Raw genomic sequence first — 25,288 nt, forward strand, 5'->3', positions numbered from 1 at the left:
TAAGCTCTTCTAAATAACACAAGAATTACTGAACTTCTCATTTACAACCATGCATTCCTTCGCCAGTCAGTAACTCTTAAAAATGACACGTAAACACGTCATGATTCTTCTCATTCTGTAAATCCTTGCTCCTCCTGAGACTTTAAATACTCTTGTGATCAGAGAAATATCCAGATTAGTAGTTTGCAATTAAAAAGCAATGGCACACTTGACATGGATTACAATGAAATTAAATAAAATTCAAACATTCTAAAGCCTTTTTTTATTTAAAAGGGGGTAAACACTGTATACCTAAATAGAGTTGAAGCTTTCACTGATATCAGTTACTAGCACTAGCTTGCCTATTATTTCAAAACGGCTGTTGTAAAATGGATCTCTTATCACTGAGACTGTAACATTTATGTCTCAGTGATAAGAGAATGTCGCCAGTTTATTGTTGCATAGGTCAAGCTAATTTTATCTGCTGAATAAGCTCATCATATTCCGTATTGCTAAGCACTGATTACAGTAGAAGTGTAATGTGGTAGTAGGTTAAAGTACAAATATGTCAAAAATGTTCTCTTGTATAGAAACTCAGTATGTATTACTTTTCACAGTCAGTATATTTAAGGGACAAAACAAATTCTCCACTGATTATACCAATCCCTAACTATACTATGGAAAAATACTATACAGTGATAGATTTAATAAAATAGAAATTTGATTTAAGGACTATCAGTCTATGAATGCAACAAGTACAGATAAGTAAAGAAAGATTCTGGTATGCCGTTGTTTTTCCTGCAGTGCAGAATGATGTCTTCTAATATGTGTTGCATCGTGCTTCTTGTTTGTTCCAATACAAACTGGACAAATTAATTTAAAAAATAAAAGCGTGGCATTTGGACAGTGTTAAAGACCATCTGCTCTACTTCAACGGTGGTGGATGGGGCAGGATTCACACTCATCTTGCTAAACAGGCATCTGCTGCAACCAGAAAATGTATTGACCTTTATTGTCAGCAGCACCATTACCACGCTGAAATAGTCCAACAGGGCCCAGTTACCAAAGCAGAAGATGATTTTTATATGTTCACACACAGCAAGATCTTTGCAATAGAGCTTCCAGCACAGACAACCTTTATTTATGTAGTTCCAAAAAAAGCAGGACCACTCTCACTAATGTCTGATTATTTTTTCCATAATTTATTGTAGACTGATTTTCCACCATAGAAAAAAATCTGTGTTGTAATGCACAAAAAAAAACTGATCAAGTGTCTGAAAGCATACATAGGCTGCAGTAGGACAGAAGAAGCCAAACATGGACTGGCTCTTGAATTTGAACTATGGACTGCTCATAAATACTCATCATTAACAGTGTCAGTAAAACATTACCCTTTTTTATTGGGGCTGTATTTTCCTCACATACTACAGTAAAGTTAATGACAGACATTGTCTAAACCATAAAACCGTCATATATTTGGAGATGCTGGTCAGCTTCACCAAGGCTTAGTAGCATCTGGCTCATAGATCATACCTGCCCAATCAAGTGTTCTCGTAACACAGAGGAAACTTGAACTGAAAAGATAGATTTATGTCTCATTTCCACACTTTCAACTGAACATAATTATTATTAATTATTTTCATGCAGACATTTCTCAAACTTCTTTAAAGGTGTACTTTAAAAAAAACAGAAAATTAGAAAGTTGCAAACATACTGCCATTAAAATACTAAAATATCTGATAAAAACAACTTTGTAGGTTTTTAAGTTTGTTGTGTTTGCTGGTCGGTGGGGGGGGCTGAGTGCTAAGCTAGAGTAAAAAGCGCTATATAAGAAGTAGCCCAAACACAGTTTGGTCCCCTTACTGAAATTGACTTGCTTGTTTTACTGTATGTGATAATAATCTGAATTCTAATCCTTTTTTATTTTTATGTATTTATTTATTTTGCTGCAAATGCAACACAAAATTTGGAAGATGCCTGTTTTTACGGTTTGGCTTGCATTGGAGTTATTTCTTTCTTTACTGACATTGAAGCAACGATTTACAGCCTAGATGGCATCAGCAGTTGTTTCACTGAAATGAATCAAAGGCAGGTTTGTGTGAAAAGAAATGTACCTGGGAGTCCAATACACACTGGTCAGAGATATGCCAGTTATACATGCTGCTTGTGCTTCAGACTAACATTCATTAGCAGCACAAACATGAAACATTGACTATGGAGGGCTTGATGGATGGAAGGGTTGATGGTTGGTATTCCAAGTCAACCAGCAGATGGCGCAAAGTAACATTGATTTGTTGCAGGAAACGAGGAGAGCAGCAAAAGACAGAGTGTACTAAGGTAACTTTAATCAGAATTAATAATATACAAGAAGCTTTATATGGCAGTCTGTGTTCATGAGTCATGGAGGCTATAGAGTGCATCTAAATTCTGATGACTGTAGTTCACGATCGTCTTAGCATCAGCAGCCACGCCGATTGGGTCACGTGATCCGCTCAGATCTGCGTCCGTGGACATCTGCAAAATGGAGGTGAGGTTCTGGCAAATGTTGCAAATTAAATACGTTTGTGTGAGACATGCATGGAGACAAGGGCTATTCTGTAACACATACGCGACAGTGCTCAGAGGGCGTATTGTGTTGCATCATAACATGTGGCCGCTCTGTTGCTTTAAAGCTGGTCGCTTTAGCTAAGGCTGTAGCTAAGCTAATGGTGGTCCAACAAGACTAAACGAACAGCTCTCCGGCTATGGAGCTGGAGAGCAGTATGTTATGTTGGGGTTGGCGCTTTCCCAAATAAATAAATAAATAATCTCGCTGGAGTTTATAAACCAAAGGTAGTTATTAGAGCAAATGCGTTTTGCTTATTTGTTTGTATATGCTTAGTGTTGCTAGAGTACCTGCGTCTGTCATGAAGTGAGCTAATGCTAGCTGCTAAAGCTCAGGCTAACCCAGACTATACTATGGACACGGGCACGTTAGATGGTATATGCAGCGTGTCACGTAATGCAATTCCTTGTGTTTTTGTTTTTTGAGTGTTGTGGGTTTTTTTTAACTGAGTGTGTCGCCTACGAGTTAATGTCACAGTCTGGTATTAAGGGCTGACATGACGGCTGAACAGCCTAATTTCTTAACTGATAAGTATTCAAATGTGTTTGGGTTTTTTTTTTTGGTCTTTTCTATAAATGATATGTTTAGTCACACTATCGAGGTAAACTTGTATATATTTGTATATATATTTTCCACCAGAACAGATGTGTTAGTGTGTAGGTGTTGGTTTAAAATACGAATTACATTTTATTAACAAGAACAGTAATTGATGTCTGAAGAAATCTTCATTAAAACACTTTAATTAATGCTGAAGTTGAAATTTCAGGCTCCGAGTACGAAAAAACCACCTGTTGTGAAAAGCTGCCATATAAAAATATTGATTGCAGAATCCCATACATTTCATCTGGCCATTTATGCTTAAGAAAATAAAAAATAACAAAAAGAAATGTCCTTAATCAGTTACATACATCAATATAGTTTTTTTTATGTATCTCTGTTTTACTGAATTGTTATATTTGATGTCTTTTTTAATAGATTTGTATGTTTTTTCCAAGACAAAATGTTGTTTAAACAAAGACAGAAATTTTGCTGATTTAAAAAAGAAAGAAAGAGAAAGTGTCTGAAACACAGTTCTTGTGTGTAATGTCTTACTTTATAGTTATTAGTACAACGTCGTAACAGCTTCTTACATGTAGTGTCATTTCACAGTTAGTTTTCTGATGCATCTTTAACCAGGTGGTGTGTTTGCTTTTTTTTTTTATATAGGACCGTGGCGCTAAAGAGCCTGAGCAGCTCAGAAAGCTGTTCATTGGAGGTCTGAGCTTTGAAACTACGGAGGAGAGTTTACGGGCCCATTTTGAACAATGGGGTACCCTTACAGATTGTGTGGTTTGTATTTTTATCATGATCTAGTTTCAAAATGGTTTCATATAAAGATGACAACGTGTGTAATTGCACACCACTTGAACTGTACCTGTTAAACCTGTTTTGTCCCAGGTAATGAGAGATCCTAACAGCAAACGATCAAGAGGGTTTGGCTTTGTAACATACTCTTCTGTAAGGGAAGTCGATGATGCCATGAAAGCAAGACCTCATAAAGTAGATGGCCGAGTTGTCGAGCCCAAGAGGGCTGTGTCCCGAGAGGTAAAATAAAGGAAGAAATTAATAAATCCCAGACCAGAGCACAGGTACTACAGTTATGTTATTTTTTGGTTTGTCCTTACTAATGCACTCCACTTTAGGACTCCAATAAACCAGGCGCCCATCTGACAGTGAAGAAGATCTTTGTTGGTGGCATCAAGGAAGATACTGAGGAGTACCACATTCGCGAGTATTTTGAGAAATATGGAAAGATCGAATGCATTGACATCATGGAGGAACGCTCCACGGGGAAGAAGAGAGGATTCTGCTTTGTCACTTTTGATGACCATGATACTGTAGACAAAATTGTTGGTATGGGCTCATTCAGATTTCACAGTTAGCCAAATTGTTGGTAAACAGAACGCAGTGAATAAACATGTAATGTTTTTCCTATTTTCCTTGAAGCCCAGAAATTCCACACAATCAACTTCCACAACTGTGAAGTCAGGAAAGCTCTGTCAAAACAGGAAATGAGTGCTATATCCAATAACAGGGGTAAGCATGCAATCAAAGGAAGATTAAAATTAGACTTACTGATTTGGCATGTACAGTATGCAGCTGATGTCATAAAAAAAACTTTAAAATTATACCTTTCTTTAAATAGGCAGGAGCGGGGGATCAGGAAATTTCATGGGCAGAGGTGGTAATTTTGGAGGCGGCGGCAACTTTGGCAGAGGTGGGTAGTTTGCATGTCAAGTCAAAGCACTTCTGGCCTTAAGCGCATTAATTTGAAGTTTAAATTTGGGATGGAAGCACAGAAATAACATGAAAGACCATTTCAAATTAAGGTTTGTTATGTGAGCAGAAGTAATACGATTTCTTTTAATTAAGGCATTCGGTTTTAGATAATAGGAGTCTAAAACTATGTTCAGAATCAGAATTGCGTTTATTGGCCAAGTATATGCATTGTGTCTAGCATTGTGACAGTTCAACTGTTTAGAAGGGAGATGGCAAGGGGAAAAAAACAGTTCCTGTGTCGGGTGGTCCTGGTCTGCAGGCTTCTATACATTCTGCCAGAGGGCAGCAGGTCAAAAAGTCTGTGTCCAGGGTGTGAGGGGTCTGTGATGTTGATTGGGATCCTTATAATATGTGATTCTTTATCTTGTTTTTTAGGTGGCTATGGTGGAGGACGGGGTGGATATGGGGATGATTTTGACAATGGTGAGCCATTTTTCAAAGGTTTTGCCTTTTAATGAGTGTAAACTAGAGCAGGTGCACTGATTTAGGGGTCAAAAGTCACTAATGTGGTTATTTTAATGGGTTTAAAAGGCATGCTCACACAACTGGTGTGTCTGTAGAATACTCTTTGCAGTAGTGTTATAGAAAAAAAAATCATTTATTTTTTATTTTTATTTTGTTTTTTAATTAAATAATAGGTCCAGGAGGAAATTATGGTGGCGGGCCAGGTTATGGAGGTGGCCGAGGGGGCTACGGAGGTGGAGGTCCTGGGTATGGCAACCAGGGTGGAGGATTTGGTGGCAACTGTGACGGAGGCTATGGAGGTAATGGTGGAGGTAAAAGTTTCATTTCCTACAGAATTTTGATTGAATTGCCCGCGGGATGTGAATAGCGAAGGTGTGTGCGAGATAGTTGAAACCAAAGCTTTCCTTAAAATTGACCTGCATCTTCAGGATATGGAGGTGGTGGAAACTACAATGACTTTGGAAACTATGGTGGACAGCAGTCAAACTATGGGCCCATGAAGGGAAACAGCTTTGGAGGCAGAAACTCAGGTGGACCCTATGGCGGTAAGTTTCACCCTGCAGTTTTTCGTAGTACGTTCAGACAGCTAGTCTGAATAACAGCATCGTAATTTTGCGACTGCAGGTGGCTACGGCTCCGGTGGCGGCAGCGGCGGCGGCTATGGCTCGCGGCGATATTAATTATTTAATGTTTTGGTAAGTTGCATTCAGCTTCACACCACCTTCGTAGCACAGTACAGAGTGAGCCCATAAAAAGTGCAGAATAACTATTTGTTCTATCCTGTATCCATTCAACAGGCTTCAGTTCTTAGCAGCAGAGGCGAGGAGGTGAGCAAAGGAATTGTCAGGAAAGCTGCAGGTTACTTTGAGGCAGTCATCTGAAAGCATTAGAGGAACACACAAGTCAGAAATTACTGCAGCTAAATCGGAGAAGTTTATGGAAGAAGGACTGTATGCAAGACATGAGTGCAGATGATACTCTACCCTAATTGTGATAGATGTTTCCCTACTGAGCAATTATTCCTTCTGTGCGTCTGAAGTGTGTGTGTATTGTGCCTGTGGTATCAGGGATACAGAGTAAAGTGTTTTGGGGTTGCTTTGTTTTTTTTTGTTTTTTTAATCTGAAGTCAGTTCTAAATATCTTTATTTTTTCTTTTTTATATGGGTTAGTTTTCTGCTGGCCAATTAACCTTTGTCTTTTAACCTGGTTTTTGTCACATAGAATAATAATTTTAGGTCCTTAGATAAGATAGCTTTATACATTCATTCTAAAGTTATTATGATTTCACAATTGCAAGTGTCAAGTGTATTTTTTGATTTTGTATGTAAAGCACAGTGTGTAAATCCCTCGTAGTACCAGTGTCAATAATTACAAGCAGTCTGGAGTAGAATTAAGGGAATCCCTCACTCTTCTTGTTCCCAGCAAACCGAATTATAGATTGTTCAAATATTTTGATTAGTTGAAAAAGACCGAATAAAATTGTGTAGTAAAGTAACATGAGGTTCAGTGCATCTTTGGTTCAGAAAAAGATGAAATGAGTTATTAATATATCTGTTGCTTGCTTATTGTGACTGAAGTGTAGCAAATCAGCTGGTCCACAACTGTCCCATCTGGTGGAGTATTATTTAGGAGCTCTGTGACTTGAAAATAGTGTATACGTGTTGCATTCATGTACTTGTACCAGGGTCAATATAAGGGGAGTTTTGGGTAGTCCTAGTGAAGGGCCCAGACACCACTTACGCAAGTAGGATAACAGCTACAAGCACCAGCATTTTGGGCTTCAGCGTCACTAGTGTGGAAGATTTGCAGATGACTGTCAGACAGGACGTCTTCAGCCCCAGCACAGTGGACCAGTCAGCAGTTTGAGAGAGAAGGGAGAAGGCAGCATCGAGCACAACGCCCTTGGAGGAAGCTTGCAGTGTCGTGCCTGATAGTGAGCATCTATCTTTCTTTCAAGACTAGCTAAACTCTCCAGCAGCCGGTGCTAGTGAAGAAAGACTAGGACACACTGGAGGTCCTGTTGAGTCAGAGATACCGCAGTTTTACCCGCAATTACTAGAACTCAGACATTAAGAAGAAAAGGGAATGAATATTTCACAAAGCTGACTTAAGAAGATGGAACAGGTAAGAGTAACCATTTTGCTTGATTTACAGATGTGGAAAGAGGAATTCTCTTCTTGCTGAAAATCTGTAAAGACCTGATAACATGGAAGGTTCTGGATGGGTAAGACTTTTTTTTTTTTTTATATTTTCCAAGCCTGCTCATATTTCAATCTAATGCTGATTACACAAGGTGCAAAATACAGGGTGTTTTAAGATAAACAAAGCAGGTTGACCTTCAGTATTTGTCTACTTTGAGCAGAATCAGCATGTGCCCTTCACCCCACTGCTCGGTACGCTTTGAAGCCAAATACTCTTTATGCTTATCATCAGTATTTTTTTAAAGGTCAAATAAAGGTGGTGGTGATTGAACACTTGAAACAGAAAGATTATCATGCGTTCCAAGAAAGGAAGTAAAAGTCACTATATCTAACATACAGGTCTTTTCTTTTCTTTTTAAGTTTTATAAGTAGCTACTTTCGGTTGCTCCCTTACTTCAGAGGGTAGCTCTGCATATTTGATTTGGCCAAATCCTACACCCAATGCCCTTCTTGACGCAACCCTCCAAGGTAATTGTGTCTCCTGCCAGGATCAAACTGGGTAAATGTGTAAACCACTACACAAGGAGCTCCTATTTTTAGTTTTATCATGTATCAAACAATCCTAATGCAAAGTCAGAAAATCAACAGTTATAATATTACAGTATCAATTCACACAGTATAAACTGTGACTTATTAAATAAGCACTTTAAACTGGAGGCTGAGGTTTTCTAGAAAGCTAACATATTTAAAAAGAAATGTAACCAATTTTTTAAAAGAATTGTTTAAAAAAAACTGTCAGGAGGGGTCACAGGCACGTATAGCATTAAATGTGAGTATACTCATACTGCATAGCATTTTTCCATACAGGCCGTTTACTTCGTTTACTGCTTCCATTTGTTTCAGTTCTCAGAGTAGCCAAGTAAGTCAGTACGTTGGGGGACTTTTTGTAAAGTTTCCATAACCATGACAGGTCCTCCTACAGCACAAATACCTTGTAGTTTTTAGAACTGATGAATGATTTGTCATCAAATGCATAAAAATAAACTTGACATTTAATTATTTTTAACTTATTTCTGATTTATATGTATTCATGTTTGTGATACTTTGTCCACCTAGTCACAACACAACCAAAGTTTAGGTGTCAAATGTTTTGATTCCACATACTCTATGTCTAGACTGCTCAGTATAAAAAACAAAAACGGTGCCCACTGTTATCCTGTCTCTCCCAGGATATTATCTTTGCAAAGGCATGTAAAATAACCAGCCTCATGTCAGGAGAGACAAAGAGCGAGTCAACGAAGGAAAGAAAAAAAAAAAAAAACTTGTTTGTTAAGGGCACACCAGTGAACCATTTTGTCTACTAAGCAGAATATGTAAAGTGTGACTTATGTGTTTGAATAAAGGGTTTTTTTCATGATATCAGTGTTTTATTTCTTAAATTGTTTCTTTATTCCTCAGAGTAAATGTTATCGGAGCATTTTATTATTTGATTAAAGTGTGTCCTTGGATTTTTTTTTTTTTAAACTCTACCCTCCAGTTTTGTTTGCCACATGCAGAAAACAGGCTTGACGACCAAAGGGGAGAGTCTGTGTGTGAAAGTGCATGGCGTGGGGGCATATTGATTGCAGCAGGCTTTGCCTTTGAATGCACTTTCCCGTTGGAGTATTATGGACTTGTCATTCATGGTTAGCGCTGAGCATACTCGACTGTACCTTGACAATTGTGCCCTTTGTAGCGCGTCATAAAGAATGCCGTGGGTGTGAGTTCTTTTACCAGGAGTCTTAATAGAATAAAAAGATTTGGGTTACTGTACAAACAAGCTCGCTCCTATACAAGTTGAGCAGATTGTGAAAGCATTTCAATCCAGCGACGTCTTTGTGTCTTTACAAAATTCTATTCATTTGCTGCGCTGTAAGCACTTTAGCAAAGCATTCATGTCAGGAACTGTCGTGAACATGTGGTAGGTTATGCAATAGTATCTTAAAACTACATATCCATCTGGCACCAATCTGTTGTGGGCTGTGGCTGCAGCATAGCACGCAATATTCTGTTTTCAGTCAGCAGGAGGCTAAGTAGCTATATGAATAGTTTATTTCAAAGCACAGAAATCAGAATAAAAAAGGGGAGCAAATCATAAGGATAAAGTTATAAAATAAGTAACTGATTGAAATAATCATTAGCATACAGAAATATAATATATATACAATATATATGTACAAACACAATAACCTCTTTAATCAATCTCAGCAAGTGCTTATATTTACAAACTATTGGTTAAAGAATCTGTGAAGGTGTCGGAGTACAAAAGAAGTAAAATATAAAAAAATAGTAGAACATTCAAGAGAAGCAAAAACTATACAATAGTTCTGCTGAGCTATTAACGCTTAAAGCTGAGCAACTACAAAGTTATTGCATAGTATACTATAATAATGAAGTACCATATTACAAAGGAGATCAGTGTCTGTTGTCACTTTTAAAAGTCTTTTTAATGCGGGGAACGAGAAAGACGCTGCCATCCGTTGACTGCTGAAGGGAGTACTCTGATGGGGAGTAGGAATTTCCCTTCTCATCTCTCAACATGCCAAAGACCTCCAGGTACAAGCTGTTGAGCTGCCACTTCATTTCCTTCAGGTCTGTCATGTTCTTGCTCTTCTCACTCATTAGGCGCTCTTTTTCTTCCTTCAGCGAGTCCAGCTCACTCTCCAGACCCACTATGTTCTCCATCTTGCGTTTACGGCAGTTCTGGGCTGCCACCTTGTTCTTTCCGCGGCGGCGTATGTCGCGGACCAGGGCGAGCTGGGCCTCATTCAGTTGGTGTTTTGACATCATCTCATTAAAATCATCAACGGGGAGGTTGATAATCATGTCGACGGTAAAGGGGATTTTGAGCGCCTTGGCCCTCTGTTCGTCTCTGGAGAGCCGCACATCAGAGCGTTTCTTGGGTTTATCTTTGGTGAAGGGGGCGTTCTTGTGGCCGCTCTCTTCTCCTGGGTCCACCTTATGTTTGTGATTCTTCTCCTGCTCATTTGGTTGCTTAGATGGTGTGGATACAGAAATTGCTGCTTGTGCATCATCTGGTTGGAAATTTAATGAAAACATCTCAGAGTAGTCAGACTCTGGGCTGCCAGGGTTCTGGTCCATCTCCTCCATGTCCGAGTCGCTGCATCTAAAGGACTCGCTTCCATATGCAGATTTTGCAGGACTTGCATTTGTAGAGATCCCCGAATCTGAGTCTGGCTGTTCTGTTATTAGATTTTGCTTGCTTCTGTCAAAGGCATCTCCGGGTGAGAGGCTGTACAAATCCATGGGAGTGAAGGGGGCCTCGTTCGGGACATCGGACACAGCAGCACTTTCATTTCCTTCGAGCCTGTGCTGACCACTGCTCTCTTCCAATATAGTGTTTTGATAAAATATGTTACAGAAACTTTCTGCGCCTAAATTGGCATTTAATTGAGGGGTTTTCTCTGTCATCGGGCTGAGACCATCAGCTGGAGCCATGCTGGGATTGGAGCTGTCGAAAGTGTTCATAAACTCTGCGGGACCAACAGTTAAACTGTTTGCTTTCTCATCTGTCATGGGGTAAAAAGAGTAGTTTGGATTCTGTATTTCAGGGCTGTTTTGAAGGGGATAGGCTGTGGTCTCCAGTGTGTCCTCCATTTGCATGTTGAGGCATTCCTACAAAAAAAAAATTACAATTTTAAAATAAAAGCAGTCATCTTAAAGTACAGTTTAAAAAATTTCTCTACATTTATGTGTGCTAGGATATTTAAAAAGCCTACAAAAAAAGACTTATTACACATTCAAAACTGAATGACTGTTATTAAGTGGTTTCATTGTTCAAATATTGAAACCTAAGATTTTGCTCTATTCAATTTCTTATTCTTAATCTGTTATCGTCACTAAACAGGGTTTCAGTTAACGAAGTCTGGACCACTGAGCTGTTCAGTTGTTCCAGCTCACTGGTGCTCCACTGAATGCCGGTAGAGCTGGTTTTAGCACAAGATGGCCTACTGTGATTAACAAAACTATCCAGTTGTTGAAATGTTGGAACTTCCTACTGCTGTAAACAGAATACCTTATCTTCATGAAGCAGCTTTCACAAGTTTGAGCACAATTCCACTCAGCTTTCCTTTCTACACTTTTAGTATCATCACCAACTAACCAGATTAATCCTGCCAATTCTATTTTATGGTTACAACCGCAGCTCAGTCCACTCAGTCAAAGGTCAGGGCAACTAATGGTGCAATGCTCCACCCACCAGCTAATGCAAATATGAGGTGCCTTGAAGCCGAGCTGATAAAGCAGCTAATGAAAATGACTTCACCTTTCTGCTACTAAGCAAAGGTTTGAAGACACACCTCATCTGAGCAAGCGATCTTTTGGCTCTGCGCAAAAATGTTAGTGGCAATTAATCCTATGAATTGCATAAGACCTTGAGCAACCATGCCTCTGATGCTTTAAAATGTCTAAATGATGAAAGTTAATCGGAGTGGAATAAGCAGTGTGCACTGGATTCCTAAAGCAAACAAGTGTTTGTCCTCTAATGCCAAGCTCCTGCCATTTATCCATTTTTTTTCTTTTTGTATTTGTTCCACCACACGAACTGCCATGTCGCTGAGTTCGTAGAATCTCTGTGTCATACCTGCAGCTCGGGGAGGGACAAAATCTCCATCCAGGCCTCCTCCAAATCCGGGGACATTCCCTGTGGTGCTGGTGGTGGCAGCTGTCCTGGGGAGAGGGTGGCAGGTGATGGAGCTGGCTGTTCGGTGGACATCATCATGTTGCTGCCGATGGCTGCTGAGACAGCAGGTGTGTCCAGACAAACTGAAGTGTTCTAGGAGACAAAACAGATATGACATTTTTATACAGCTAAAAGCAATGCCCAGCAATCAGGCGGCTCATTTCTGTTAATTTCTGCTCAATGTTCTTACCTCAGTTTCTTCTACAGGAAACGTCTCTGCCAGGAGCTGCAAACATTCATCGAATGACATGGCATCACTGGTTTCTGTGAAACCGGCATTCTGCAACAGAAGTTAAAATACTTTGTGTTACTTTTTACCATCTAACATCTACCAGCTTTTTGGCACGACATGTTTTAACAGCAGCACATGATTGTGTATTTATAGTGCTCAGGTCCCTGCAGAGCACTGATGCAAAACTCAAGTCCAACCTGTGCTGCTGCATTTACACAGGATGAGGTGGTAACCTAGCTACAACATAGCCAGAGCCTATAAAATGAGGTGGGAGTGGTCTACCTTTGACATGAGTAATGATGGAGCGTGTATGTACCTGTGTAACCTCTAGAGGTGTGACGGCAGGCTGCAGCGGGGCTCGAGGTATGTACTCTCCCGTCTCCTCGTCTAGCTGTAGCTGTGCCAGCAGGGCCTTCTCCTGCTCCCGGAGCAAATGCAGCTTCTTCTCCTCCTCCAGCTCCCGCTGCCTCTGGAGCTCATGCTCTTTCTGACGGTGGTTGTAGTCAAACACTTCACGCCTGGCACCAAGATCAATGTCTTGCTTCCACAGTATGTCAATCAGGTCCATGTCCTAAAAAGACAGCCGCAGATCGGTTAACAGAGTTGCAAGCAGCCATGCTGTCCTGCATAGGAGTGTTCTGAGCATCGGAGCAAAACAGAACGTCCCTGCTGCGAAGCGTGACTGTTGCACCTGCCACACCCTGTCCCTCAGTATCTGATCACCGACAACAACACAGGCACTAATGTCAAGGGACAGAAACTGCATGAATAATGGACGCATTTCTCTCCTTCCTCTGTTGTCACCACACACCAGCAAAAGACACATATCCTCATTTGATACTTTTTCCAGTGAAGGGAAGTAGTCACAGCTTATCCAGTTACGCAGAAGTGTGAATTTGTTTGTCGTATTCAGACTCGCACACAGTCAGGGATCGTTTTTTAGCTAGTACTTGAAGTTCAGATTCAAGTAAGTTCACACATATTACACCATTTAGAAAATGTGGCCATTAAATGTATGTGTTTAGGTGGTTTAAGTATACAGTATTATGGTTGGTGAAGAACATATAAACATATAAACAAAGAACAGTAAAACTGGCACTGTAATTCGTCACTTATGATTATGCGGTAAATCTATAATGGTGTTGCATTTATACCTGGGTGTATATGGCAACGGCTGTATTGATGGCAACCTATAGCTACATTTCTTTGAAGGCGCTCCGGTTACGGCAAAGGCTACAGCGTAAGGTTTCAGAAAGGTCTGCGGTTACAACCTACCTTTGTACCTAATCATATTATGAGGTCATAGATGTCATACTGAGTGAAATTAAAATGCTTATTTCCTCAATTTCACCCTCACTAGGTATTTAAGTGAACTATTACAAGTACTACTAAATTATCTGAGCACAACAATAGTCTTGTCCTACATATATTTACACATTAGGCAGAGCATGTGATGACATTTTAGTACCATTTCCTGTAGATTTCCCCTAAGCTGCTGATTGTTATTTGCCTTTTTAAACAAGAATGTCTGAAGATAAATTATGCTGGCCCCTTCTCTGGGCTTTTAGCAGAATTTATTTACAGAAGGAAAGTGTTTCACAAGGCCCAAGGATGTTACATAAACCCGCGATACTGGTTTACACAAAAAAAAACTCTGAGCATGTGACTTGTTTGTTCCTCAGATTTGGGTGTAAACATTACTTATGAGCTTGGGTTTATAATACAAAAAAAAAAGAGAGAGAGAGCCTAGAGAAAACCAAGAGGGAACTGAGGGAGAATAAAGAACAAAGCAGAACAATGTACAATAAGGAGGATGTGGAACTGTTTAGAAAAACCCTGTCAGATAATGTTTTCTTCACTTGTTTTTTTGTTTTTTTTTTAATAAAAACAGGATGAGTCACAAGCCTCTGCAAACTAATAATAATGGCATATGGGCATCTATAAATACTTTAAGCCATTGTTGACACCATTTTCCTGACTACAGCTGTGGTGCTGAAGAAAAAAAAAAGAACCCACTAACCCTCTTTGCCTCTGTGTTGCATCAGAGGTATGACCACTAAAGGATTACACATTACTAAGGCTGCTCGCTGGTTGGAAGGTGAGCACACAACTAGACATTATGGTTTGTACAGGAATGAGGAAGTCCCTTAAAATGTCTGTGTGGGATGTCTAAACTCACTTCTTGAGGTTGCTGATGTTTTCTAACAAACAAAAAAAGAAGAAAAGAAAGAAAAAAGAAAAAAACACTCTTGTCTGTTGGTCACACCTAATAAGCTCATCAGACAAGTCACACCAGTCCTTTAGAAAAAACAACCACCGCAAGGCCAAAAAACAGCCTGTTGTCAGTCAGTGATTTCAGTGTGGTTGTTAAATTAGCCTGTTGTTATAATGCAGCTTTATAAACAGCACATTCTGTATTAATGACAACTGGGCTCTGTGAGTGTGGGCGTGCTTAAGTAATGGTGTCACTATCACCTGTCAGAAGACATGGACTGGCACCAGAACAAGAGAGGAAAAAAAGGCTGAGAAAACTACTTCCTGCACCTTGATGCCAGACAACAAGTGTATACCAGTCAAAGAAGCTTTCACACACAGAGCCTTCAGAACGACAGTTACCAGAGATACATATTAAACCTAACAACAATCCTTTAGTGTTGGTTGTTCATTTACTTATTTACGGTTAAACCCCAGGGCCCGAAAGAGGGACCAGAACCTGCTGTTGTATCATGCCTTTCCTCAACACCATTCAGTGGACATCCAATCTCAACTGTGGATGATGAAACACAGCTGCACAGCCATTTGGGCCCTCATCAGTCAACTCTGTACTTCCACTGACCCTTACCTATGACAAGCTTAGCGAAACACTGAAGATCCGAGGGCATGTCACAGGAAAAAATAAAGTTCAACCAAGTTCAGTGTTTTCATTCACTGTATAAAACAGCTAGGAAAACAGGTCTAGTCTAATAGTTGGTCCTTTTTTATTAACTCTGTAAAACACGCAGCAAAGACATAGGCAGCAGTAAAAGAAATCATTCATGGTGGTTATAAAAGCTATCAGATATGGGATCACATGCTTTGAGGAGGAGGGCGGGGTGGACAGGGGGAGATGATGACACAGTTACGGCAAAAGCTTCAACAGAGTCCAGGTTCTGTTTGTCTAACTTGCCAAGATAAAAAGAACCTGTTATTTTATTTGGGCAATTGATCACAACACTAATATCTGAACCTGTTCTGTTAATGGGGACTTTTTTCCTGTCCAGGAAAAGCGTCACTAGTGGATGACTTGCAGAACTGAAAGAGAGTTAACATGTCTAACTCTAAGACAGCCTGTCGGCGTAGTCTACCTCACACTTTTAACGCTATAACGTCTGTAACACCGGCGTAAATACACTAGTACTGTAATTTAGCTGTAATTTATGATAACTGATAAATAAAAGTTTAAATAAAGTCTATCTCTCTAATAGCCCGCATTAAAAAAGGAAGTTGACAGTCAATGTCAGATAGTTTGTCTACTCTTTTCTAGCGATCACTTTTGAGAAATACTCTATTTACCTGTTGACCGGAATGCATCACCTCCATTTCCATCATTATGGAGCTCTGTCGTGAGGTTTTGAAAAAAAAAAAAAACTCCTTATGACTGAAAAATTTGTGTGTTATTCCTTAAAATTGGATATAAAAATGGCGAGCGGTCTGGAGGCGATATAGTCCGTCACGGGAGCTGAGCGGCGAGAAGTGCTGCTTCCTCCAAACCTAATGAGCATTACGGAAATGATGGCCCTCCCCACCGGGATCGTCCCCCTCGCGGTGGCCTATGAGGGCTGGCGATAAGGACTGTGTGTGCATGCGCATGGAGTCCATTTAACACAATAGTTGCCACGCAAAAAAAATTACACAATATATTTATGTGAAAGTTAAAGGTTTTATGATACTTTAACCAATACGTAAATTGCAACATGTAATACCTTCGTTTATAGTCAGCGTTATATAAGCCAGCTCATAAAAGAAATATATATAATGTGTACCTTCTATTTTAACTCCGTCACGGACATGACCAGACTTTGTTTGGTGCATACCTCCCCCTGCTGGTGACCGTGACCGGCGTGGAGCTGGAGACCCTGGGGCCCTGATGTTCCTTGTGCAGCTGGGTAGACCATCACAGAATCATAAAGAGAGAAACAGAACACCCAGTTTAAAGTTACAGTCCTGCATTTAAAGTTTTACTTTGAAGCTCAGACCTGTTCGCGGCAAAATACCAATATGTGTTAAAAGCCCCAGTGCAGAATGACCTCTGTTAGGTTTTGTTTGTTTGTTTATTTGTCTGTTTGTTTTTGGAAGGGAGGTAGGCGCATAAGAGATACTAGTTCAAATGGGTGGAACTATTACTAACATCTTTTGGGAGGAGGTTGAGGGTGTGGGAGTCAGACTCTGCCATAATTCACTGGGTGTTCTAATTGGAAAATCTTCATCTGTCAAGTAATGAATCATTACAGTGGGTTAACTAAATGTGCTACAAGCTAAATTATTCCCTGTTACACTATTTCTCATAAAATTAAACAAAACTGACGTAATGATCTAAAACGTCTAAGTAAGGAATCTCAAAGATTTGCAGATCTGTAACTCCTTTCCATTATCGATATATATGTTTGTTTTATGTAGTGGAGAAAAAAATATTAAAATTTTAACCATTATAATGCAGTAAAGGCTATTCTTCAGAACTGGTACATATATGAAGTTACTGTAGAGTGTAGAGTGTAGAAAAGTTGCTTAGGTTATATTAATATTGTTATTATTTAGCCAAAAGTTGCTAAGCTTACCGAAATACTGCACATTTCAGTACATTTTGTAAGGAAATATGCAGGTTTTTACTCGATTTACTGGGCAATTACCATATTATAGTATATATTGCAGTAGTTTTTAAGCATTTTATGCTATTTAGTACTTCTACGATAGATAGATAGATAGATAGATAGATAGATAGATAGATAGATAGATAGATAGATAGATAGATAGATAGCCACTAGTTAATCAATAGTAGTAATAGTATAATATCCTAAACCATAAGGATATTGGATCACTCTGGGTCATATTGCTGTGTTTTATAGCAGCGTTTTATTAAGGTACAGTCTAATAATTTCTTTCACCACATGTGCTGTAGATTATTAACATTAATAACAACATGAAACATTGATCCACCTTGACAAACTAGAACATTAAAATACTATTTTAACAGCAAATTATATCCATTAACAAGTTAAGAGTATGAAAGAGGACATTCTCCATAAGCACTACTTTTCATTCAGCTAAATGTTGTTGGTAATTCCTCGGACCTTTCCAAAAATTGGAATGTGGGTTATGATTTATTATTACTTTTCCACTTCCTAAGTAGGCTAAAGGATATAAATCTTCTCTCCACACTGGTGGAGAGCACAGGTATGTAATAAACGTTGTAGCAGTCGATCTGAGATTCGCCCATTTAAGAAAATTAAGAGGAGGATAACCCAAAGAAAAACCCTCATTCTTAATCACATTTGAATCATTCTGAAACCTCGGCGTTAGTAAGAATTCGAAACCGAGGTGCCATTAAGTGGCTTTTCAGATATGCCCGTGTAATAAGACAGGCTTGTTCCCGGTTGTAGCACCCATCTGTGAGGCGTCTCGCACTAAAGTGCAGCTCGCTGTGCCACTGCGTGAAATTACACTAAAAAAGCCTATTTTTGCCTCTCGTGCGCGCTCCTGAATACGCGTTCACGTTTGGCAGCTCCACGTCGACATTCTTCCAGCTGCATATAGTGAACTGCACAGCACTGGGGGAAGAAAAGGTAAAAGCGGCGGCGGCCACCTTACGATTAGAGCGCTGCAAGTCCGCCGATGGACATCAACTGCAGTGAAAACAGGCGTTTGCAATGTGAATCTATCCGTGGCGTGCAAAGTCCTCAGTTCGCTTTCATCTTTTGCGTTTTATGATCTAGACTGTTTTCCCCTCGTGTTGGATTGCAGCTGGTCCCTTGTGTCTACCTATATCAGGTACAGTATGACTTGCAAAGCTCACTTTGCCTTTAAAATCGTACTTCTTAAAGAAATAATCGTTAAGATTCCGGTTGACACGTTGCAGTGTTGATTTTGAACGTTATTTCTGCACTTCTGAAGTTGCTGTCATTTGGTTGCTGATGAAGTGCCAAGTTTCCAACTACATTCAAACTGTTAGAACTCAATACTCCTGGAGCTCAGCTGGCCTTCTGAACTTTCCTCATTGCTATCATATCACTCTTTTGTAAATGGGTTATTCTCAAGGGCCTGTTTAATTCAGAAAGTTGTTAAAGCTCAACAGGTAGTCATTTATGCCCTGTGGTACTTGAAGTGAAGTAATCCTTTCAAAAAGGTAGCAGCAAGACTGTAAAACTTAAAATATGCCAGCCAGCGTAGACTTAAAATGTAACCTTTGCAAGCAACCAGATGGGCAAGACTAAAGAGGTAAGTAAATACACTCAAGAACCATTTTTGAGGAGGGTGTACTGCAGGATCAACTTTTGCACACACCCAAATATTATTTAGGTCTTTAATCATTTCTGTATTGCTAGCAGCGTGTAAAAAGACACCACCTGGCCTGCTATATACCTGTGTGACTCTAGGGAGGAACCACCAAACAGCTCGCCTTTCTTCAGGCCCGTCCTTAACACATTTAGATCTTAGCTCTGCCTTTTTGAGCTGTTTTCTGTTATATTTTTTTAGTGGAGTCAGTATAGTGAAAATTAAAAAAAAGATAATACAACATGGCTGTCTTGTTTTCCCTTGCTTTTGTGCCTTGCTGCAGGTTGAAGGAGCACCCAGTCATGAGGAGGATAAGGTTCCACACAAGGACAAACCTATGAGGTGGCACTGTGGCTTTCCAAATAAAGTTCTGTGATACACTTAGACTCTAACTGCCCGCAGTCAGTGCATTACAGAACTTTGTTTTGGAAGTTAATACTTTAACCATTTGGAAATAAAACCTCAAACATCTGGACATTTTAGTTTACAGAATGTCTCATTGTTTCTGTTGGCAAATGTTGTCTAAAATAAAGTTTCTATTTTAATCCATTTTTTACAGTCTCTTTCCTTCAGTACTTTAATCCTGATTGAATTGTACTTCACAATAATGTTGCTTGTGGTGTATTTGCTGTCGTTTTGTGTCAAATCATTACTTTAAAAGCAGCCATGTGGACCATATGGAAGTGGTAGTCACGCTGGTCAGGTGACTGAGTGGAGGTGAAGCAGAAAGGTAAACAGTGTTGACTGTTTCAAGTTACTCTGTTTTTACAACCACATCAAAAAAAAGTGCACACATGAGCAATTTTGACCAGGTGACGATGCAGCTGTAGTAAAGGTAAATCATTACAGATGTTCTAGGATTAGTTTACATTTTTAAATTTGGATTCGTCCTACATATATCTGGCTAAAAATGAGACAATTAAAAAATTCTGATACTTAACTTACAGACTTGCTGAATTGTATGTTTCCACTGTTCACTTTCATGCATTTGTGTCAAAATGGTGTTTAATGTAGGGTATAAGTGATTCTTTATAAATCCGATAAACTCTTTAATATTCCAAACAGAAGGGTTACCGTTGTTTTATATAATTTACTAATTGCATTTACTATCTTAGGCACAGACTGTATACTGGGCTAAGCCATATAAAAGATGTCTCAGCAGTAAGTGGAACATATGCAACCAGCCCTTTACAGTCTATGCTAATGTTGCAATGCATGCTGGGAAACGCGTTAAATGGTGCATTCAAACGCTTCTCGTTAACTCCTTTCAGAATGAAATGGGAGCATTGCATTGATGTCAACGGTTCGTTTAAAGGTTGATTAATAAAATAAATACATAAAATATTGTCATTCACTTATTTATAGTATGAAACTTATGGAGATTGTAGGCACAAGTACAATCCCGATCACCTACAACCGTGAACAGTTTTCTTTTCTTGGGTCCTAAAATGCGGAAAATCCTTAATCTATGTTAATCTATGTTCCAAAAGATAAACGTCTAAACGTCTAAAACATCTTTAAAAACGCAAAATGCTTAAATTGAGAAGCTAGAACCTGTCCAAGTTTAAATATCTTCAAAATAACCTTAAATAATGCTCTGACCTATGCTTTTCTTAATCGACTTACCGTTTTCAGGTATAAACTAGCCCAGTGTCTGATAACAATTTAATGTACCCAAAATAACAACATTTATTTTATATTGTATGCTTTAAAATCCTAACATTACATTTAACACTCGCGTGTGGGGGTTTGTTATTTCCTACAGGCATTGAATGTGCCACACTTTCCCTGCTCTGACCTCTGACAGGAGCTCGCGGATCTGCTCCCTCCCTGTACAAACACGGAAGCAGCATGGCGTCCAACAGCAGCGGCAGCGATAGCTCTGACAGGCAACGCATTGCACAGCAAAGACTGAGTGTAATTGCCGGGCATTTACAGAGACCGGTGGAGGGTAACTCGGGCATCCTAGCCGCGGAGTGCAAAGCCCAGGGAGACAAGCTAGATGTCTCCAGCGAGCGGAGGACTGTGCCGAGGAGGAGGTACGAGGCTGTGATGGAGCGGTGGACGAGGGGGGCTTATCCGCTGTGGTTTTGGGTACTTTTTAAGTCAAACTTAAGTGCATTACCAGCTAAACATGAGGCATTTGGGTGGCGTGCAGCGGTAGGCTGGTTGCTGTCTCCCCACTAGACATAAATATCTGTTAGAGACGTAGCTGAAGCGGAGTTTGGTTAGCTTCATAGCTAACGTTTCTAGGCTACAGAGCAGCCATTCATTTGCTAAGGGGTGGGTGCGGCTAACTGTAGGAGTATTGAAGAAGTCGACTTTCTCAAAGTTTGCCAGCTGTAACTCTCATCCACTCTCGAAGTACACTCTTTTATTTGTTATGTAACTATGTTTCCTTTCAGTGAGGTCCTTAGTGTTTGATTAATCCGATTTGACATTCATTAACTGTTACTGAGCTGTCCGATTTAATGGGGTTGATAAGCGGTTCTCCTTTTTGGAGTTGACCCGTTAGCAGGTTCACCAAAATTTTGTCTCTTGTGAGAAGACATCTTAGGTAAAATAGTAAAGTAGCCTGTAGCTAAAGTGCAACAACAGTCAGAGGAGACAGAGAAACTTCTGTCTCCTCCGTTGCTCTGATTGGTCAGGACAAGTGGTGGTCTGACTTTCAACCTATTAGCAGCCTAGTTCCTTTTGAGGAACCCCCACCAGAGCACTGACATCTATAACAGCAGCTAACACAATCAGCAAAAGTATGTACATCTGGCCTTGTGATGCGTATCCCGTTCAGGCCGATATGACACTGTGATAATGCACCTAAATATTATGTCTTCTATACTTGTGATAGTTTGATAGTTGAGGAAATGCAAAGCAAAAGCAGTCACACAGTCAGTATCCATCTGTCAAACTTATAAGTCAAAGAATCAATTGACAATGTGAGACGAAACTACTTATATGGTGTAAGAGAATTTTTATTTCACTGGTATAACTACACTTCTTTCATTCAGTCCTGTTAGTGTCTCATTTAGAGTGAGGCAACTTATGTTGTAAGTTAAAGACACTACCGCATTACAGATAGAAGCCCCAGGGACTCTCTTATCAGCAAGTACTTGGTAAGACTGGGGAAAGAATTTCCTTGTGGTGAGAAGAAACCAAAGCGAGATATCAAACACGTAATACAAGAAACACTTGGAAGGTAGCTTAGTCCCAATAGACTGGAAACATACAGTTCCAGAGCCAGAGGTGCTTAAAGATGATGAAGTACAAACTGTGGCAGATACGGTATTGTGAAAACGTTTTGCATCACCCCTCTTTTTTATATTTTACTAGGCAAATACGAAATTGGTAAAGGAATTTATCGAAACATGTACAAACATACATGCAAATACAGTCAAAAACAGTACATTTCTAACAAGCTTGAAAGTTAATATTTGGAACCTTTATTCTTCAACATAGCTTAACCTCTCTTATTTAGCATTTCTTGTAATTTCTTTAAGTAGTCTTTTGGAATAGTTCTTCAGGCTTCTTGAAGGAAATTTTTTTTTTGGATGATGGCTACCATTTATTTAGCCATCATCTATTTTCTATCAAGATGGTCCCATACTGCTTCAGTAATGTTGTTCTCTGGGAAGCCCAATCCATTCCTGATAGTTTTCCATTGTGTATTTTTTCCATCCAGATATATAAGGTATGCTTTTACTGCTTTGGCAGTGTGTTTAGAATGATTATCATGCTGAAAAATAAAGTTGTTGTCAGTCAGATGCTTTCCAGATGGTATTTCTTGGTAGATAGAAATCTGACGGTACTTTTCAGCATCTATAATTGTATCAATTTTGACAACGCCACTGCCTTAAATGTAGTTCCAAAACATGACAGAATCTTAATCATGCTTTACAGATAGCTGTATACTGTTATACACCTCTCCTGACCTTCTCTGTACTTTTGATAACAATTTTAACCAAAAACTTCACATTTGTACCCATAACTCACTAAGACCTGTTGCCCTTGATTTTCAGCCCAGTTCTGGTATATTTTGGCAAACCTCAGTCTTTTCTCACACTTTCCCTTCTTTAAGAATGGCTTCTTGACAGCTACACCTCCGCTGAGACCCTTTCAAATGAGGCTTCAGTGAACAATAGATGGATGAACTGAAGGGCCAGGTACATCCTTCAGGTCCTGTGCTAGGTCCTTTCTGGATTTTTTTTCCTGTTTCTCAAGGACATGACTTTTGTATATGTTTATCTGCTAAAGATATCTTTTTTTGTCCTCAACCTTTTCCTCTAGTTTACTTTTTAAGGTTAGGTGCCAAGTTTTTGTGTAATAGTTGGTTGGGAATCACTGTGTTGCTGCAAAAATAGAATTTAATTTTTTAAATAATTATGCGTTTTTGTGTAAGGCTGCTAGTAAGTTTTTTGGTAAGTTTTTTATTTTTTAAGGACCTATATAAATACAAATTATTAGTAGTATGCTTATTTTTGTTATTATAAAAAGTTTCTAATGATAGAATTTCAAAATTGATTGTTAGCTTAGTTGAGTTAGGCACCTTTTTATCCTTAAATGATTCATAGGTCAGTTTTATCCAGTAAGATAACGTTATCTCACTTTTTTGTTACAAAATAAGATTGTCAAAGATACCAACAGTAAAACCGTAAATGTTGCCAAAAGATTAAATCAGTCTTTGAATCGGGCCAACCAATTACATGCGGTATCATTTTTTTCCTCCCTCCCCCAGTCTTAAGTGGATTAACAAACAGAAAAAGATTCCTCTGAATATGCTCAGGTACAAGGACTGGGCTGAAAATGAGTGAAAAACAGCCAATACCCAAAGAAAAACTTTTAGAAAGTCTTCAGAACTATTGCTTAAAATAACTTAAAAAAAAAAAAAAAAAAATGAAGGTGTGGCTCTTTGGATGCAAAATATAAAGAAATAAGGGGATTTTTGCACAAGACTGTTGATGGCATCTAATCGTAACCTATAAATGAATGGAAAATGAAAGTGAAAGAGGAGAGTAGGGAAAGGTACTTAATGTGTCGTGGCAGGAGTCCAGCAGCCTGAGCACATACCAGCATAACTGGTGGGGTTGTTAGGGTCACCTGATCCTGATCCAGTTTTATCAAAAAGGAAATGTAAGATGGATATAAAAGATGTGATTATATCCTGTTCATTCAGGCCTTTGTGTGTGATGAGTAGCATTTTAACTTCTGTTTTAAAAAGCATGTTTAAGCAAGAATCTCGATGTACAGGTTGTGTGTTCTCCCCAGTCCTAAAGCGGCAGTTGACAACATGTTGTGTCATCACACATGTAGTAATCTTTCCGTGAGAGAGAAGTTGATTTCTGTCACGCCTTTGGGCTTTGTTTGCCAGGTACTAGAAAGTAGTATGAAGAGCAGAAGTCATGCAGGAAACGGGTTAAGCAAACGGCTTTTACTTGTGAAAGGCATTTTTCAGTCAAAGCATGGCTCATTCACTACGACTATCACATTTACTAGATTGCATCATTTTAAGGCAACTTTACTTTTTATGGATCAGAAATGTTTACACGGATTTTCTTCTCTATCTGTACAACATATGGCGTCATCTATCTTTAGACCAGGTTTTGATTAGGAAGAAACACTTGGAAAAAATCTTTAAGGGAGGATAAAAGAAGGAACTTTTAGAAGTACAGCTTCCAGGATGGACAGGCATGTAACAGATGTTGTGTGGAGACAGAGTCGGGGTGCACACAGACAGGAGTGCAGCTTATCAAGACCTTATGCGCTTTCTCTTTAAACCAGTGGTTCTCAAACTTTTGAAATCAAAGGAAGCTCATGCAGCCACTCAAGAATTTTTATCAATTGTTAAAAAAAAAAAGAATGTATGCTGTAAAAGCATAATAGCACTTATTTTCTCTTTACTTAACTGTATATTCTCTTATTTTCATTTGCCTTACTTCCACATGTCCATGTCCACCCAGCAGCCCTGCCCCACAATTTGAGAATCATGGCTTACTAATAACCTGAAAGAGAGTTTCTGTTTTTTGGTACTTGTACTATGAAAGTTGGTAGTCTGTACTTACTGGCTTACTGCCAAATACAATGTCCAGTTATGGATACAGTTTTATTTAGCATGTACAGCAGCTATTACACTCTGTCAGTGGTGGTGAGGATTCATTAAAGTATGACTTACTGTGTCACTCCTGCTCATAATTTAGAGAAAACTCCATTTTGGCATGTGTTAATCTTAATAATGGCTTTTATGCCAACAGTAGCATGCCATCCCAAGTGACCCATGAGTTATT

The 25,288-nt window shown here is 39.2% G+C and overlaps 3 protein-coding genes and 1 long non-coding RNA gene across 9 annotated transcripts in view; 3 read left to right on the forward strand and 1 right to left on the reverse strand.

The window, feature by feature from the left end:
• Positions 1-2,178: 2,178 nt before the first annotated feature.
• On the forward strand, positions 2,179-8,928 carry hnrnpa3 (heterogeneous nuclear ribonucleoprotein A3). Of its 6 annotated transcripts, XR_001224595.2 has the most exons (14): positions 2,179-2,316; positions 2,420-2,506; positions 3,791-3,913; positions 4,022-4,168; positions 4,267-4,477; positions 4,571-4,660; positions 4,770-4,841; positions 5,279-5,326; positions 5,542-5,679; positions 5,797-5,913; positions 5,993-6,063; positions 6,166-7,301; positions 7,523-7,592; positions 8,739-8,926. XR_001224595.2 is itself a non-coding variant. In XM_003447297.4 (12 exons), the coding sequence occupies exons 1-11, from the start codon at positions 2,194-2,196 to the stop codon at positions 6,046-6,048; spliced, it is 1,212 nt and encodes a 403-aa protein (XP_003447345.2). In that variant the 5' UTR covers positions 2,179-2,193; the 3' UTR covers positions 6,049-6,063; positions 7,523-8,928. The 6 variants fall into 6 exon arrangements, 1 of the variants encoding a protein (XP_003447345.2); XR_001224596.2 differs by lacking the exon at positions 6,166-7,301 and having other exon boundaries at positions 8,739-8,928; XR_266303.3 differs by having other exon boundaries at positions 7,523-8,926.
• Positions 8,929-9,582: 654 nt separating this feature from the next.
• Positions 9,583-16,237, reverse strand: nfe2l2a (nfe2 like bZIP transcription factor 2a). Its single transcript, XM_003447296.5, has 5 exons — positions 16,035-16,237; positions 12,799-13,053; positions 12,441-12,530; positions 12,152-12,343; positions 9,583-11,184 (listed from the first exon to the last, which is right to left on the reverse strand). The coding sequence occupies exons 1-5, from the start codon at positions 16,068-16,070 to the stop codon at positions 9,964-9,966; spliced, it is 1,794 nt and encodes a 597-aa protein (XP_003447344.1). The 5' UTR covers positions 16,071-16,237; the 3' UTR covers positions 9,583-9,963.
• Positions 16,238-18,261: 2,024 nt separating this feature from the next.
• LOC109197581 (uncharacterized) lies at positions 18,262-19,559 on the forward strand. Its single transcript, XR_002058641.2, has 2 exons — positions 18,262-18,506; positions 19,294-19,559. It is a non-coding gene; the product is annotated as an uncharacterized LOC109197581 (long non-coding RNA).
• A 1,227-nt stretch (positions 19,560-20,786) lies between these two features.
• The window catches only part of agps (alkylglycerone phosphate synthase), a 28,953-nt gene continuing 24,451 nt past the window's right edge, over positions 20,787-25,288 (forward strand). Inside the window, exon 1 of the mRNA XM_003447295.5 lies at positions 20,787-21,049. Coding sequence (XP_003447343.1) covers positions 20,862-21,049 — 188 coding nt within the window. The 5' untranslated portion in view covers positions 20,787-20,861. The remainder of the gene's footprint in view (positions 21,050-25,288) is intronic.

The sequence above is a fragment of the Oreochromis niloticus genome, linkage group LG16 (genome assembly GCF_001858045.2).
Source record: "Oreochromis niloticus isolate F11D_XX linkage group LG16, O_niloticus_UMD_NMBU, whole genome shotgun sequence".
NCBI lineage: Eukaryota > Metazoa > Chordata > Actinopteri > Cichliformes > Cichlidae > Oreochromis > Oreochromis niloticus.